The sequence below is a fragment of the Piliocolobus tephrosceles genome, chromosome 6, assembly GCF_002776525.5.
Source record: "Piliocolobus tephrosceles isolate RC106 chromosome 6, ASM277652v3, whole genome shotgun sequence".
Lineage (NCBI taxonomy): Eukaryota > Metazoa > Chordata > Mammalia > Primates > Cercopithecidae > Piliocolobus > Piliocolobus tephrosceles.
The window spans coordinates 31,721,807-31,739,908 of record NC_045439.1 but is presented as its reverse complement, the minus strand read 5'-3'; the positions used below and the strand labels follow the sequence as shown (position 1 = coordinate 31,739,908).

At 38.9% G+C, this 18,102-nt stretch overlaps 1 protein-coding gene across 1 annotated transcript in view; it reads left to right on the top strand.

Annotated features, from left to right (window-relative positions):
* YLPM1 (YLP motif containing 1) overlaps positions 1-18,102 on the top strand; it is a 73,769-nt gene that overhangs the window by 40,088 nt on the left and 15,579 nt on the right. The window contains exons 7-16 of the mRNA XM_023230777.2: positions 6,760-7,177; positions 7,290-7,382; positions 7,605-7,800; positions 9,019-9,137; positions 10,006-10,160; positions 13,881-13,943; positions 14,243-14,362; positions 14,601-14,777; positions 14,864-14,947; positions 15,905-15,988. Of these exons, the coding sequence (XP_023086545.1) occupies positions 6,760-7,177; positions 7,290-7,382; positions 7,605-7,800; positions 9,019-9,137; positions 10,006-10,160; positions 13,881-13,943; positions 14,243-14,362; positions 14,601-14,777; positions 14,864-14,947; positions 15,905-15,988 (1,509 nt within the window). The remainder of the gene's footprint in view (positions 1-6,759; positions 7,178-7,289; positions 7,383-7,604; positions 7,801-9,018; positions 9,138-10,005; positions 10,161-13,880; positions 13,944-14,242; positions 14,363-14,600; positions 14,778-14,863; positions 14,948-15,904; positions 15,989-18,102) is intronic.

Sequence of the window (18,102 nt, the reverse complement as noted above, 5' to 3'; positions counted from 1 at the left end):
AGATGAGATAGTAGAAAACTACTGAGGCAGGTTGTGGAATCTGTTCTCGAATATCTTCAATAATTTATAATTAATTATTTATATGTCTTAAATGACTGATGAGTTAGCTGCATAAAAGCAAAAGAGGGTAATCCCAGGGAGCAGAGATGCTCCTTTTCCCCAGATTTTGATAAGTATACCAAGTACACCTGAACTACATAGCTTCTGTTCACAAAATGGTAGAATTTTCCTAATAATTTTTTATGTTAAAATAGTCCTGTTGGCTGGACATAGTGGCTTACGCCTGTAATTCTAGCACTTTGGGAGGCTAAGGCGAGAGGATTGCTTGAGCCCAGGAGTTTGACACCAGCCTGCACAAGATGGTGAGACCCCCATCTCTACCAAAAAAAAAAAAAGTCCTGTTTTCCATCTAGGCAGAGCTGGATGTGGGCCTCCTGATGCTTCCTACCTCTTCAGGCTGCTAGTCCTTCAGATGGGGAAATATCATTGCCCAGTACATTCAGAACTGTTCAGGCAGTATGAAAAGGGGTGTTTATGTTAAAGACTTCAGTAATTAAGTTCTTTTTTTTCCAAGAGCATGCCAGAACTCCTTTTGTTTTTGTTATTTTACCTTTAAACCAGTAATGGGCTTTTCAAATGTTTTAAATGTTATCTTGCAAGTAGTTTTATGACAGCATAATGGAGAAAAGAGCTCTACTGAACTTCTACTGAACCATTTCATCAAATTAACACTTTTCATTTCTCAGTGTTCCCTTCCATCCTGGTCTAATACTTAACAGTAAGACATAGTTGTTGACATCAGCGACCACCATAGCGTTGTTGACTCCCCAGACTGGATCTCCTGATCTTTGTATGCATCTACCTGTCTGCAGGGTTTCTGTCTGTGGATGTGACTCCTGTCAAATGCAGCATGTTAAAAATGGGGCTCATTATACCCCATTAAATTGTCTTTTCTCACTATCACCTAGTCATGCTAACTTGAAACCTGAAAATCTTGCCCATGTCCTACCCTGCCATAACCATTCTGCTGATTGATTTTACCTCCTTTGAATCAAATTCTCAAGTATAATTACACCCATTTTAAGCCTATAGTTCGAGTTTTTGACAGATGTATACCAAAAGATAAAAAAATTCTCGGCCAAGCGCAGTGGCTCACACCTGTAATCCCAGCACTTTGGGAGGCCAAGGCAAGTGGATCACCTGAGGTCGGGAGTTTGAAACCAGCCTGACCAACATGGAGAAACCCTGGCTCTACTAAAAATACAAAATTAGTCAGGGGTGGTGGTGCATGCCTGTAATCCCATCTACTCGGGAGGCCGAGACAGGAGAATCACTTGAACTCGGGAGATGGAGGTTGCAGTGAGCCGACATTGCGCCATTGCACTCCAGCCTGGGCAATGAGCAAAACTCCATCTCAAAAAAAAAAAAAAAAAAGTTGTCATCACCCTAAAAAGTTCATGCCCTTTTGTAGTTGGGACTATCCCTACACTCCACTTCAGGCAGCATTGATGTGATTTATGGCCAGATGGACATTTTAAAACATCTCACCATGTGGCTACCTGGCTTTAAAACTCTTCAGTGTTCTCCCATGCCTTCAGGATGAAATTTAGAATCTCTTGCATGACTTTCTTGTTCTTCCTAAGCTGGCTTGACCTCTGCTGACCATTGCTTGCTACTCCACTCTCTGATGCTTCATTTTCCCTCCACATAGAGCTAGTTAACAATTTTGTGACTGTGCTAGATTCTTTTACTTCTTCATTCCTTTGCGTATGCATGTTGTTCTCTAAGCCTAGAGTCTTTTCTTTGCCTTCCCATCCCCTTCTGCAACTGACTAATGCTTGTTTATCTTTTAGAACTCAGCTCTAGTATCTTCTCTTTCAACTATGTAAGGCAGTTACCCTCATACATACCCTGTAACATCTTGTACTAGTCTCTATTGTCATCTTTATCATGTTGCATTTTGATTGTCTGTTTTCTTGTCTGTCTTTCCTTCTAAATCGAGTCCATAAGATAAGAACTATATCTTTCATCTTTGCATGTCTTAGTAAATAGTAGAAACGCCAGATTGTACATACACATTTCTGCTTTATTTGCTTAAGAAATCATAATCATCTTTGCATATTGTTATATGCTATATTATTTTTTGATTTACAGTAATGTATTGAATTAATTCAATTTCTGTTTGAATTTGTTTCTAATCTTTCACTGTTCTCTTAATATTACCCTAATGAATGTCTTTGTATTGGGTTCTTACTTTAGATAACTCCTTTTCTTTTTTTTTTTTTTGAGATGGAGTCTCACTCTGTTGCCCAGGCTGGAGTGCAATGGCATGATTTCAGCTCACTGAAGCCTCCGCCTCCTGGGTTCAAGCGATTCTCCTGCCCTGGCTTCCAAGTAGCTGGGATTACTGGCGCGTGCCACCACGCCCGGCTAAATTTTTTGTAATTTTAGTAGAGACAGGGTTTTACCATTTGGCCAGGCTGGTCTTGAACTCCTGACCTCACGTAATCCACCTGCCTCGGCCTCCGAAAGTGCTGGGATTACAGGCATGAGCTACCGCACCCAGCAGATAACTTCTTAGGAGTAAGTTTTATGTTTTTGTTTTGTCTCTCTTTTTTTTTTTTTTGCTCTGTTGCCTGGGAGGCTGGAATACAGTGATACAGTCATAGCTCACTGGAGCCTCAAACTCCTGGGCTCAAGTGACTCTCCCACCTCAGCCTCCTGAGTAACTGGGACTACAGGCACACACCACTACGCCTGGCTAATTAACAAAAAAAAATTTGTTAGTAGGGACAGTGTCTCGCATTGTTGCCCAGGCTGGTCTCAAACTCTTGGACTTAAGTGATCCTCACGCCTTGGCTTCCCAAAGTGCTGGGATTACAGGTATGAGCCCCTGCACCCAGCCAACAGTGGTTTTAAAGTCCCAAAGTGGTATACTTCGGTCAAAGAATAAGCATACTTTTTTTTTTTTTTTTTGAAACCGAGTGTAGTCTGTCACCCACACTGGAGTATAGTGGCGCAATCTCAGCTCACTGCAATATCTACCTCCTGGGTTCAAGTGATTCTCCTGCCTCATCCTCCTGAGTAGCTGGGATTACAGGTGCCCAGCACCACGCCTGGCTAAATTTTTTGTATTTTTAGTAGAGGCAGGGTTTCACCATGTTGGCTAGGCTGGTTTCAAACTCCTGACCTCAGCTGATCCACCTGCCTCAGCCTCCCAAAGTGCTAGGATTACAGGCATGAGCCACCACACCTGGCCCAGAATAAGCATACTTTTTAAATGATTCCTGTCACATAGCCAAACAGCTGTCTATAATAGTTGTATAATGGCCACGCGCGGTGGGTCATGCCTGCAATGCCAGCACTTTGGGAAGCTGAGGCGGGTGGATCACATGAGGTCTGGAGTTCAAGACCAGCCTGGCCAACATGGTGAAACCCTTTCTCTACTAAAAATACAAAAATTAGCCAGGCTTGGTGGCATGTGCCTATAATCCTAGTTACTTATGAGACTGAGGCAGGAGAATCACTTGAACCTGGGAGACTCTATCTTAGGTGCATCACCTGAGGTCAGGAGTTCAAGACCAGCTCAAACAACATGGTGAAACCTCGTCTCTACTAAAAATACAAAAATTAGCCAGGCATGGTGGTGCGCGCCTGTAATCCCAGCTACTAAGGAGACTGAGGCAGGAGAATTGCTTGAACCTGAGAGGCAGAGGTTGCAGATAGCGCCACTGTACTCCAGCCTGGGCAACAAGAGTGAGACTCTGTCTCAAAAACCATATAAATAAATAAATGAAAAAAAAATAGTTGCATAACATCTATACTATAGCCTCGTAAGCATTAGCTACTTCATATTTTTGGTATATTTAATAATTTTAATACAGCATTTTTGATTACTATTGAACATGAATATTTCCCCATATTTGTTAATTATACTTTCCTCTTACAGAAATTCTATTCGTGTCCTTCACCCATTTATCTGTTTGAGTCAGGTTTTTTTTTTTTAACTAACTCATTATCCTTAATATAATATAAATATTAACCCTTTCTCATATCAACAATACTTTAAAAAAATGTATCTTTTACTCTCACTATATAGAATGAAGGAAGCACTTTTAAAAAAATTTGCAAGTATACTTCTATGAGATCTTAAGATATTTAAAACTTGTCTTGATAGATATGCCCAGACAGAATAGTTTCATCCTATATTGGCATTTTCTTAAAATTTACCATGCTATGCTTTAATTAAAAGTTTACCTTTAGGTAATAGCCATTTGTATTTAACTGTAGCCAGTGGTTACCTCCAGTCAGTAATGTTCCTTCCGTATTAGTCAACTCCATTTTATTATTCAGAAGGTTTATTTTTAAAGTACTGCCTATGTATGGGCAAATATATAAATAATGTATATTGTGAGCTCTCCAGGGTCTAAAATAGCTGTCAATAAAGAGAAAACATCCTAGAATAACAGAGAAGTGAAAAACCAAATCAAAACAAAAAAACAAAAACAAAACGAAACAAAAAACCAAACCAGCCAGACACAGTGAACTAAGAAATGGAAAATAAGTGTTTGAATCACACTTACGAAGATTAAAATAGAGACTAGGCGTGGTGGCTCACACCTGTAATCCCAGCGCTTTGGGAGGCTGAGGCAAGAAGATTACTTGAGGTCTAGAGTTAAAGACCAGCCTGGGCAACATAGCAAGACCCCATCTTTACCAAAGAAAGAATAAAAATAAAATGTATGTGGCAACTGGGTTTCAGTATTGAGTGGATAGGACCTATTTGCTAAGAAGTCCCGCCATCTCTGTCGTAGACATTTCTGATGGCACCTGGTGATGCTTTGGGAAAACAAATGTAAGCAGGGCACACAACAGTGGCACTCTTTAGATTACTAGATGTTCATTTAGTTTATTTTGTTGTTTCATTGTACTCATGTTCTCTGTTGGTCTCAGCTTTACCACAGACTACTGTTGTCAACCAGATAACTGAAAGGAACAGAAGTGTGGAGGCTATCTAGGATTTCTCTCACTGAAAATTTACTGTTTTTGTGGAGGAGATAGTTCTCTAGAGTAGGAAGATAGTTCTTATTTATTTATTCATTTCTCTCCTTCCTGCACACTGAGAGTAGGGAGATAGTTCTTAACCAAGGGATATAAATCAGAATTATTCATGGAGGGTTTTTTTTTTTTTTTCCGAGACGGAGTCTCGCTCTGTCACCCAGGCTGGAGTGCAGTGGCCAGATCTCAGCTCACTGCAAGCTCCGCCTCCCGGGTTTACACCATTCTCCTGCCTCAGCCTCCTGAGTAGCTAGGACTACAGGCGCCGCCACCTCGCCTGGCTAATTTTTTGTATTTTTTAGTAGAGATGAGGTTTCACTGTGTTAGCCAGGATGGTCTTGATCTCCTGACCTCATGATCTGCCCGTCTCGGCCTCCCAAAGTGCTGGGATTACAAGCTTGAGCCACCGTGCCCGGCCTATTTTTTTTTAATTTTAAATTACTGGTGGGACCCCACCTACAGAAGTTCTGTAGTTTTGGTAGTGACCTGGGACATTTGAATCGTACGTGGCTACCACCCTAATTTGAAGTATGGAAATTTTAGAACATTTTCATTACCCCTGTAAGATCACTGCACCAGTTTACAGTTAGTTAATCCTCATTCCTGCCCTAGTCCCAGCCCTTTCTGTCTATATAGATTTGCCTTTCTGGGCATTTCATATAAATGAACTATATAATATGTAGTCTTTCGTGTCTATCTTCTTTTCAAAGTTTATCCATGTTGTAACATGACTCAGTACTTCATTTCTTTTTATTGCTTTTTAAATTTCTTTTTATTTGTAACCTGTTGCATGAATATACCACATTTTGTTTAACCATTCACCAGTTGATGGACATTAGGGTTGTTGAATAGTATGGCTATGAATATTTGTGTGCACGTCTTTGGATGGACATATGTTTTTATTTTTCTTGGATAGATACCTAGAAATGAAATTGCTGAGCCATGTGATAAATTTATGTTTGGCCGGGCGTGGTGGCTCATGCCTGCAATCCCAGCATTTTGGGAGGCTGAAGTGGGTGGATCACCTGAGGTCAGGAGTTCGAGACCAGCCTGGCCAACATAGTGAAACCCCGTCTCTACTAAAAACACAAAAAATTAGCTGGACTGGTAGCGGGTGCCTACAGGCCCTCTCAGTTACTCAGGAGGCTGAGGCAGGAGAATCACTTGAACCTGGGAGGCAGAGGTTGCAGTGAGCCAAGATTGCGCCATTGCACTCCAGCCTGGGCAACAAGAGCGAAATTCCATCTCAAAAAAAAAAAAAAAAAAGTTTGACTTTTTGAGGGAAATTGGCATTTTCTGTAGTGGCACCATTTATTCCCACTAGCAATCTAAAAAGGTTTTTCTTTCCTATATCCTTGCCATCATTTGTTTTTGTCTCTCTTATTAATTATAGCCATTCCAGTGCGTATGAAAATGGTATCTCATTGGGATTTTAATTTGCGTTTCCCTAATGACTAATGATGTTGAGCATCTTTTCATGTGCTCATTGGGCATTTATAAGGTTTGCCTATGTTTTCTCCCTTTCTGTGGCTTGTCCTCATTTTTTTTTTTTTTTGATGGTATGTTTTGAAGCACGAAATTTTGAATGAGTCCAAGGTGTTAACTTTTTTCTTATAAATTGAGAACCAGATTTTAGTTTCCACTGATCTGTAAAAACATAGTGGTGTGCTTGTTCGCTAAGCTGTTTATTCTATTCTCTAGCCTCCAGGATCCTATAGACCTCCCCCTCCTATGGGCAAACCACCAGGTTCAATTGTAAGACCCTCTGCTCCACCAGCAAGATCATCTGTTCCTGTGACCAGGCCGCCTGTCCCAATACCACCACCTCCACCTCCTCCCCCTCTGCCTCCTCCTCCTCCAGTGATAAAGCCACAAACATCAGCTGTAGAACAGGAACGATGGGATGAAGATTCTTTCTACGGGCTCTGGGATACAAATGATGAACAAGGACTGAATTCAGAATTTAAGTCAGAAACTGCAGCAATTCCATCTGCTCCAGTATTACCACCCCCACCTGTTCACTCTTCCATTCCCCCTCCTGGCCCAGTGCCTATGGGTATGCCACCAATGTCCAAGCCACCACCAGTGCAACAGACTGTTGATTATGGCCATGGCCGAGGTGAGTAGTGATGGTGAACTTGTATTTGGGATTCTACAGGAATTGTTAGCTTCAGCTTTAGCTTTCTCAAGCTTCACTCTTACAGTGCTTTATCTCTGATTTTGTTTACCAGATATATCCACTAATAAAGTTGAACAGATACCTTATGGAGAAAGAATAACTCTGCGCCCAGATCCACTACCTGAAAGGTCAACTTTTGAGACAGGTAGGATTCCCGGAGAGGTCAGTATTTTTAAACATTTTAAGGCCTAATTATCACATTATTTTCCTTTTGATGAGATTATCTGAGCCTTCATTTAATATAGTTAAAAGATTCTTAAGTTGAATTTAGGGCAAAAATTTATACCAGCTCTGAAGTTAGATTTATACTTTTCTGCTTTTATTTCATAAAAGGGATATAGTTATTTTGTACTAATTGTTTTTATAGAGCATGCAGGCCAACGTGATCGTTATGATAGAGAAAGAGATCGTGAGCCTTATTTTGATCGTCAAAGTAATGTCATAACAGATCATCGAGATTTTAAAAGGGATCGTGAGACACATAGAGATCGAGACCGGGATCGTGGTGTTATTGACTATGACCGGGATCGATTTGACAGAGAACGCCGACCCCGAGATGATAGGTATGCTATAAAACAATCTTTGCTAGGTGTGCAAATTACTATATACTTAACAGTAAAAGTTTAAGAAAAATTTAATAAGTAACATATTTTTCTCATGCATGTGTATATGTAATTTGGAGGGGGAAGAACAATTCTGGACCAGTTTTCAGGAAAGTAGGTCCTTGACTTGGTAGCTTGAATTCCAAAGGAATGGAAATGGTATTGTCAATAAAGGTGCAGTCATACTCAGTGGACAAGCAATTTATTTTTGCAATTCATGAACTTTTTATTTATTATTGTTGTTGTTGTTATTATTATTATTATACCTAAGGGCATTCTGGCGGGCATTCTGGCAGCCAGCCAAGGAGAAGGGAAAGGGGGACAAGCCCATGAACTATTTATTTATTCATTTATTTATTTATTCGTTACTATTTTGTATGGAGACGGGGTCTCTCTCAGTCTGTCACCCAGGCTGGAATGCAGTGGTGCAGTTTCAGCTCACTGTAGCCTCTACCTCCTGGGCTCAAGTGATCTTCCCACCTCAGTCTCCTGAGTACCTGGGGCCACAGGCATGTACCACCATGCCTGGCTGATTTTTTTTTTTTTTTTTTTTTTTGTATTTTTGGTGAAGATGTGGTTTCACCATGTTGCCCAGGCTGGTCTCAAACTCCTGAGCTCAAGTGATCCACCTGCCTTGGCCTTCCAAAGTGCTGGGATTATAGGCATGAGCCATCATGTCCAACTTTCCCATGAACTTTTTAGATATATGTATATACAGTAAATCTAAATGAAAAAGCGAAGTCAAAATGTAAATATTAGCTGGGTGCAGTGGCTAACGTATGTAATCCTAGCACTTTGGGAGGCCAAGGCAGGTGGATCTCTTGAGCTCAGGAGTTCGAGACCAGCCTGGCCAACATGGCAAAACCCCATCTCTACAAAAAATAACAAAAGTTGGCCGGGTGTGGTTGTGTGTGCCCATAGTCCCAGCTACTCAGGAGGCTGAGATGGGAGGATTGCTTGCACACTGGAGATTAAGGCTACAGTGAGCTGAGATCATGCCACTACATTTCAGCCTGGTTGACAAAGCAACACCCCCATCTCAAAAAAAAAAAAAAAAAATGTTGACTGTGTGGAGTACCTGCCTATAGAGAAAATTGGGCAGATAATGCTATTGCATTATAAAGCAGAGACCTCCAAATATTTTTTATTTGCTGAAGCACTTCCTGTTACACCTTCTAGAGCTCAGTCATATCGAGACAAAAAAGACCATTCCTCTTCCAGAAGAGGGGGTTTTGATAGACCATCCTATGACCGGAAATCTGACCGACCAGTCTATGAAGGACCATCCATGTTTGGAGGTAGAGTGATGCCTTATTAACTACAAGGATGTTGAGAATGTAAAGTATGGGAGATGCTATGGATTTAAGCTTTTAGAGTAAAATGTCTTCACAGATTTCTTAGAGCTGGTGGCATTGTCATAAAAAATAGCAATGTAATTAATGAAATAAAACATGTTTATTTTTGAAGCAAAGTAGAAACAAAATTACTAATAATCTCACTACCTATAATACTATAGCTCTTATAATTTTGTAGATTTTCTCTCATTCTTTACAGACATATTTTTGAAGTTGTAATCAAAGTATAATAATATAATTTGTCATGATTGTTCTGATTGATATTGTACCGTACACATTTTTGATATGTAAACCTATTTTATTAATGGCTCTGTGACATTCCATTGAGTGGATAAAATATAAGACCAAGACCCTTATTGTTAGGTGTTTAGGTTGCTTTTAGTTTTTCACTGCTATGATTTATACTTAAACTAGAAACTCATACCTATTTATAGGAACACGCTCTCCTAAGATGGTATAACTCTTATTCTTGAAACCATAAAGCAGAAGTTACAGAACTTAGGACTGTCCAGCAAAGCATTTATTATTCTTCCATGTCCTGTTGCTTAACTTTCCTACATTTAATACAAATAAGGATGAATTCAGTGTTTTGCAGAACATTCTACTTGCCTGAAATCATACTTAAATCTTCTCATTTTCTTGACTTCAGTAGATTTTACATTACCTTAAATTTTCTCTAATTAAAGTTAAAAGTGGCCCCAAAATCAATGGACTTGGTTTGAATTATATTACCTTAGGATGTGTGGGGAGAGTTGAATTTCAAAATAATTACTATACAAATAGTAATTTTGTTCAACTGCTGGAATCCTAGGAGAACGTAGGACTTATCCTGAGGAGCGAATGCCTCTGCCAGCTCCTTCACTGAGCCACCAGCCACCTCCAGCTCCACGGGTCGAGAAGAAGCCTGAATCAAAGAATGTGGATGATATTTTGAAACCACCGGGCCGGGAGAGCAGACCTGAGAGAGTGAGTCCTATGAAGTTGATTCATCTTCATGCAAACCAGAAGATAAGAGATCTTGTTAATATCCTGAAATGAATTTCTTTACTTTTCTGCAACATAGTAATAATATCAGGTTCAAAGCATTTTACTATCTCTAAATCACCATATAATCTCATAAATGGCCTACACTATAGAATCTTCAAGAATTTATCACTAAAGTACTTGACAAAAAACATGTTGAATTTTAAAACATATTCATGAGACCTCAATTAATTGCACGTTGAAGAGAGGAAAAGTGGATTTGGTTTTACGGTATGTGGAATAGAAAGGGAGAATTAGGAGACTTGATTAGCTTAGGCTTAATTTCCTAGTGACCTCCAAATGTGTGTATTCTTTTAAATTTGTCCTGTATTACAGAATAGTTAGACTGACTCCATTTGAATTAACTGGTACTGGAGATTTCAACCAGATATTTCCATTCCATATATACAGAATTAATAGATTCCTGTTTTAAAGTCTTTTTGCCTACTGTTAATATATAGCTACTCAGCCTTTCCTGTGGTTGCTGTTTGCGTGATAAATCTTTTACCATTTCCTTACTTTCATTCTGTTTGTGTCTTTTAATGTAAAGTGTGTCTCCTGTAGTATGCCTATGGTTGGATCTTTTTTTTTTTTCCAGTCAGGTTCCGTTTATTTCTGACATTTCTTCACCATCCCTGCAAGGGTAACTCCCTAATCACTCTAGAAATTCAGATTCTTATTTCTGACTCTAGGATACAACGGATCATGTTTTTTAATACAGTCTGACAATCTCTGCCTTTTGGTTGGATTGTTTAATACATTCACATTTATTTATTTATTTTTTAATTATGGATTCAGGATACATGTGCAGGTTCATTACACAGGTATTTTGTGTAATGCTGGAGTTTGGGGTTCTTTTTTTTTTTTTTTTGAGATAGAGTCTCGCTCTGTCGCCCAGGCTGGAGTGCAGTGGCTGGATCTCAGCTCACTGCAAGCTCCGCCTCCTGGGTTTAGGCCACTCTCCTGCCTCAGCCTCCCCAGTAGCTGGGACTACAGGCGCCTGCCACCACGCCTGGCTAATTTTTTGTATTTTTTAGTAGAGACAGGGTTTCACCATGTTAGCCAGGATGGTCTTGATTTCCTGACCTCGTGATCTGCCCGTCTTGGCCTCCCAAAGTGCTGGGATTACAGGCTTGAGCCACCGCGCCTGGCCTGGAGTTTGGGTTTCTAAAGAGCCTGTCACCCAAATAGTGAACATAGTACCCTGTCGTAAAGTTATTATTGATGGCTTAATTTCATTTTGGGATTGTTTATTGCAAATATATGGAAATATGGTTTATTCTTGATTATTCGTCTTGTATCCTGCAATACCACTGAATTCATTTATTACTTTTAGTAGATTTTTAGTGGATTCTTAAGGTTTTCTACATGTAAGATCATGGCATCTGCAAATATACTTTTACTTCTTTCTTTCTCAATTGAATGCCTTTTATTTATTGCCTAATTGCCCTGGCTAGAACCTCCAGTGCAGTGTTGAATAGACATGGTAAGAGTAGACATTCTTGTCCTGTTTCTGATCTTACAGAGAAAACATACAGTCTTTCACCATTACTGTGGAATTTTTTTGTAGATGCGCTTTATTAGGTTGAGAAAGTTCCCTTCTATTCCTAGTTTGTGGAATGTTTTTATCATGAGAGGATGTTGGATTTGTTGAATGCTTTTTTTGTGTCAGTTGAGATGATCATGTGATTTTGGTTTTTAGCCTGTTGATATGATGTGTTACATTAATTGATTTCATATGTTAACTTGCATTCCTGGGATAAATCCCACTTGGTCATGGTGTGTAATAATTTTTATATGTTGCTGGATTCAGCTTGCTAATATGTTGTTGAGGATTTTTGTATCCATATTCATAGGAGATATTGTAGTTTTCTTGTCTGTATGTGGTTTGGTGTAATGCTGGCCTCATAAAGTAAGTTAGAAATTATTCCTTCGTATTCTATGTTTTTGAAGACTTTGTGAAGAGTTGGTATTTAAATGTTTGGTGAATTCAGTGATGAAGTCATCCAGGCTTGGGCTTTTCGTTGTGTGTAGTTTTTTAAAATTACTGTCTTAGATTCTTCACTTGTTATAGGTCTATTCAGATTGTTCTTGAGTAAATTTTAGTAGTCTACGTCTTTCCAGGAATTTGTCTGTTTCACCTAAATTACTTAATTTGTTGGCATACAATTGTTCATAGTATTCCTTTGTAATCTTTTTTTATTTCTGTAAGGTTGGTAGTAATGTCCCCTCTTTCATTTCTTTTTTATTTGAGGCAGAGTCTCACTGTTGCCCAGGCTGGGGTTGCACTCCTGGGCTCAAGTGACCCTCCTACCTCAGCCTCCTGAGGAACTGGGATTATAGGCACACGCCGCTGAGCCCAGCTTTCATTTCTGATTCTGGTAATTTGAATCTTCTTTTTTTTCTATTCAGTTTAGGTAAGAGTTCATCAATTTTGTTGGTCTTAGCCAGGCGTGGTGGCTCACGCCTGTCATTCCAGCACTTTGGAAGGCTGAGGTGGGTGGATCACTTGAGACCAGGAGTTCAAAACCAGCCTGCACAACATGGTGAAACCCCATCTCTACTAAAAACACAAAAATTAGCTGGGTGTGGTGGCAGGCGCCTGTAATCCCAGCTGCTTGGGAGGCTGAGGCATTAGAATCGCTGAAACCTGGGAGGCAGAGGTTGCGAAGAGCCAAGATTGCGCCACTGTACTCCAGCCTCAGTGACAGAGCAAGACTCCATCTCAAAAAAAAAAAAAAAAAAAAAAAAGACCAACTCTTTTTGGAGTGCAGTGGTGCAATCTCAACTCACTGCAAGCTCTACCTCCTGGGTTCATGCCATTCTCCTGCCTCAGCCTTCTTAGTAGCTGGGACTACAGGCATCCACCACCATGCCTGGCTAATTTTTTGTATTTTTAGTAGAGACGGTATTTCACCATGTTAGCCAGGATGGCCTCGATCTCCTAAGCTCGTGATCCGCCTGCCTCGTCCTCCCAAAGTGCTGGGATTACAGGCGTGAGCCACCGCGTCTTGCCAAAGTTGGTCTTTTTAAAGAACCACTGCCACTGTTTGGTTTTATTGATTTTTTCTTTTGTTTTTCTGTTTTCTATTTTATTAACTTCTGCTTTAATCTTTATTGTTTCTTTCCTCTGTTTCTTTAGTTTGCTCTTCTTTTTCAAGTGTCTTAAAGTGGATGATTAAGTTATTGATTTGAGACCTGTATTCTTTCTTACTATAGGCATTTATAGCTATCAATTTCCTTTTAAGCACTGCTTTAGCTGTATCCTGTAAGCTTGGGTATGTTGTGTTGTTTTCATTCATCTCAGAGTATTTTCTGGTTCCTTCTGGTTTCTGGCTCCTCCTGGTTTCTGGCTTCTCTTAATTTCTGGTTCCTCTTCATTTCTTCTTTGATTCATTGGTTATTTAGGAGTATGTTGTTTAATTTTCACATATTTGTGAGTTTCTCTAACATTTTCTTACTATTAATTTCCAATTTCATTCCACTTGGTCCAAAAACATACTTTGTATTATTTCTATCCTTTCAAATTTATTAAGGTTTGTTTCATGGCCTATTGTATAGTCTATCCTGGAAAATGGTAGGTCATTGTTAACTATTACCTCATTGCAGAAACTTTTCTCTGAGTGATTTTTTTTTTTTTTTTTTTGGTCTATTCTGTTTCAGATTGTTGTTATAATGAGAGGATTACCTGGCAGTGGAAAGACACATGTTGCAAAACTTATTCGAGTGAGTATGGGGAAGCTGAAAAATCAGCTGCTTGTGTTAGTAGTCACTTGCCTTCTTATTAATAGCAGGCAACATAATACCAGTAGAATTGTCTTCCATTTGATCCATTAGAGTTGGCCCATGTGGTAGATGTTGTCCCATATATATTTTTATCTACTCAGAGAAACATTTTGCCTCGGCTTGATTTGAAACCACCAGAAGATTGTATATTATTTGGCCACAAGAGGGAACTTTGGTGTGATAATTAACTAATTTATTCCATAAATTCGTTTTAACCTTCTTGACTATATGATTCTTAGGATAAAGAGGTAGAATTTGGAGGACCTGCACCCAGAGTTCTAAGCCTGGATGATTACTTCATCACTGAAGTGGAAAAAGAAGAAAAAGATCCAGATTCTGGAAAGAAAGTGAAAAAGAAGGTATGGTATTTATGTCAGATCTCATTCTGATTCATTAATAGTGTTTAAAGGAAAATATTTTTGGGGAGAAGTGTGGCTTTTTTAAGGGCAAGGACCTCTCTTTTCTGAACACAGTACTTTAGTACTTGGCTGTGAAGGAAAGACTACAAAGTAATCTCTATCCAAATGCTAACTGAGGAAAAGATTTAGGATGATTCTTTGCTTTTGCTAATTCCATATCTCTTTTGGGGGACCTTAGGTAATGGAATATGAATATGAAGCTGAGATGGAGGAGACTTACCGCACCAGCATGTTCAAAACTTTCAAAAAGACTCTGGATGATGGCTTTTTTCCTTTTATCATCCTGGATGCCATCAATGACAGAGTTAGGCACTTTGACCAGTTTTGGAGTGCAGCAAAAACCAAGGGATTTGAGGTAGAAACTTAAAGAACTTTAAAGTACTTTGTGTTGTCATGTAAATGTTATATATCTTTGTCTAATTATTATTCATTCTTGCTTAGGTATATTTGGCTGAAATGAGTGCAGATAACCAGACTTGTGGCAAGAGAAATATTCATGGAAGAAAGCTTAAAGAAATAAATAAGGTGATTTTAAGAAACATAGAATAATAGAGTACCATCATGCACAACATAATGATGTTTTGGTTAAGGAAGGACTGCATATATGATGGTCCCATAAGATTATAATAATGTATTTTTATTGTACTTTTTCTGTGTTTGGATATGTTTAAATACACAAATACTTCATTGTGTTGCAGTTGCCTACAGTATTCAGTACATTAACATGCTGTACAAGTTTGTAACCTAGATGTGCAGTAGGCTTTATCATCTAGGTATGTGTAAGTATACTCTGTGATGTTCACACAATGACAAAATTGCCTAATGACCCATTCCTCATAATGTATGCCCATTGCTAAGTGATGTGTGACTGTACTCTAAACCTCATATTATCTGTACCAACACTCTTGTCTGGAAGCTCTTGTTTATCTCCTTTTTTTTCATAATAACTTTCCGATCTGCTTTAGTAAATGTTTCTCTTCCTTTGTTTCTTTTCCTAGCTCTTCTTGAAATTAGCCTATTATGGCCGGGCGCAGTGGCTCAGGCCTGTAATCCCAGCACTTTGGGAGGCTGAGGTGGGCGGATCGCTTGAGCCTAGGAGTTTGAGACCAACCTGGGCAACATGGCAAAACCCTGTCTCTACAAAAAAATACAAAAATTAGCTGGGCATGGTGTCATGTGCCTGTGGTCCCAACTACTGGGGAGGCTGAAGTGGGAAGATCACTTGAGCCCACCATGTCAAGGCTGCAGTGAGCCATGTTGGCGCCACTGCACTCCAGCCTGGGTGACAGACCGAGATTCTGTCTCAAAAGAAAAGAAATTAGCCTGTTAGACTTTACAATATTAAATTAATATTTAACAATTAAGTATTTAATTAATATTTAACAGTATTTTTAAATATTGTTAAATGTTGTTTATCTTGGATGCTTGCTTGGTGTTTGAGTAGTTTCCAGAGATAACTCGACCATCTGAATTTTTCAATAGATGGCTGATCACTGGGAAACTGCACCTCGTCACATGATGCGTCTAGATATTCGTTCTTTGCTGCAAGATGCTGCTATTGAAGAGGTAAGTATCCTTTGGTTCAAATGCAATGCAAAGTGACATTACTTTTTCACCTCTTTACTTTGAAAAACTTAAAACCTACAGAAAAGTTACATAAATAGTATTAATACAAGAACACCTACTGGTATGCCTTTCGTTGAGATCACAGTTAATATTTTGCCACATTTTTCTCTGTATGCATATATTCTTATTAACATTCTTGTTAATGATGTCACTATTTTTGTGGAACCATTTGAGAGTTAAGTTGCAGATCTCGTAAACCTTCACCCTTAAATACATCAGCAGATATCTTGTAAGAACAAGGACATTCTCTTTTGATTTGATAACAGTTATCAAATGCAGGAAATTTAGTATCAATAAAATGCTATATTAGGTAATATAAATTTCCTGAATTAAATTTCTTGAATTATCTCACATATAGTTTATATTCACATTTCACCAGTTGTCCCTATAACATGATTTATAGAAATTTTCAAAAATCCAAGATTCAGTCCTTTAATATAAAATATAGTTTCTCAGCCTTGTCATTGTCATGAAAGATAAAGAATTTATGAAGAGTATAGGCTTGTTTTATAGAATGCCCCTTAATTTGAATTTGTCTGTTTGTTTCCATATGCTTAGGTTCAGGTTAAACATTAGCAGGAATGCTGCATAAATGATACTGTGCCCTCTCAGTGTGTCACATCAGGAGTCATATGGTATTAATTTATCTCATTGTTAGTGATTTAAGCACTGATTACTTGGTTAAGGTGGTATCCATCAAATTTTTCTACCTTTTTCTCTTTGTGATAAGTAAACTGTAGGGAGATACTCTTAACATCTTTTCCCCAACAAATTTTCATTCATTGGTAATTCTTGCCTGAATCAATTATTAATTTGATGGAAGGAGAAATTTTCTATTTTTACCAGTTGTAGGTTTCTGTTTTGTTTGACCTCTTAATACTCAATATTGTCATTATGCTTTTTTTTTTTTTTTCTTTTTTTGAGGTGGAGTCTCACTTTGTCGCCCAGACTGTAGTGCAGTGGCATAATCTCGGCTCACTGCAACCTCCACCTCCGGGTTCAGGCGATTCTCCTGCCTCAGCGTCCTGAGTAGCTGGAACTACAGGCATGCGCCACCATGCCTGGCTAATTTTTGTATTTTTAGTAGAGACAGGGTTTCACCATGTTGGCCAGGCTGGTCTTGAACTCCTGGTCTCAAGTAATCTGCCCCCCTTAGCCTCCCAAAGTGCTGGGATTACAGACGTGAGCTACCATGCCCAGCCATCATTGTTCTTTTATGTGTTTTTAATTCCCATGCCATTCCTCAACCTATTTCATTCTGGCTTCTGCCACTAACATTGTCTGGCAACCCTCTCACTAATAATTTCCGTGACAGTGAACAGTTGTTATTTCCCCTATTGATTAATTTTGCAGCCAAATGTAATATAGTTGACCATGCCCCCCTTCTTAAAAAACATATTTTTCTCTTGGCTTTTTTGAATTCACATTCTTCTGGTTTTCCTTTTACTTTTTTGGCTATCTCTTTTCAGTCTCTTTCACTGGCTTCTCTTGCTACTCAGTTTTTAAAAGGGCCCCCTTAGGGCTCCATCCTAGGCTCTGTTTTTATTTTGTACCCTCTGTATAGATCATCTGAATCTTTCTAGCAGCTTAGATTGTCACTTATGTGCCATTAATGTTATAAAGTCTAGACTGAATTACATGACTATCTTAACAGTAATGTTTCTGAATGGAGGGAGTATAGGTGATTTTTATAATATTCTTTTTACTGTTATTTTCCAAATTCTCTACAAAAAATATATGTTATCTTAGTATACCTCAAACTCAACCTATCCAAAATGTAGTTTGTACAAACCTGTTTTTCATTTAGTAGTCTCTGTTTTAGTAATTAGAACCCTAACCACTTGATTGCTGAAACCAGTACTCTGGGAGTTATCCCTGACTCTTTTATCATTGTTGAGACAGTGTCTGACTCTGTTACCCTAGCTGGAGTGCAGTGGCATGATCATAGCTCATTGCTACCTCAACTCCTGGGTTCAAATGATCCTCTCACCTCAGCCTCCTGAGTAGCTGAGAGTACAGGCGCATGCCACCGTGCCCAGCTAATTTTTTATTTT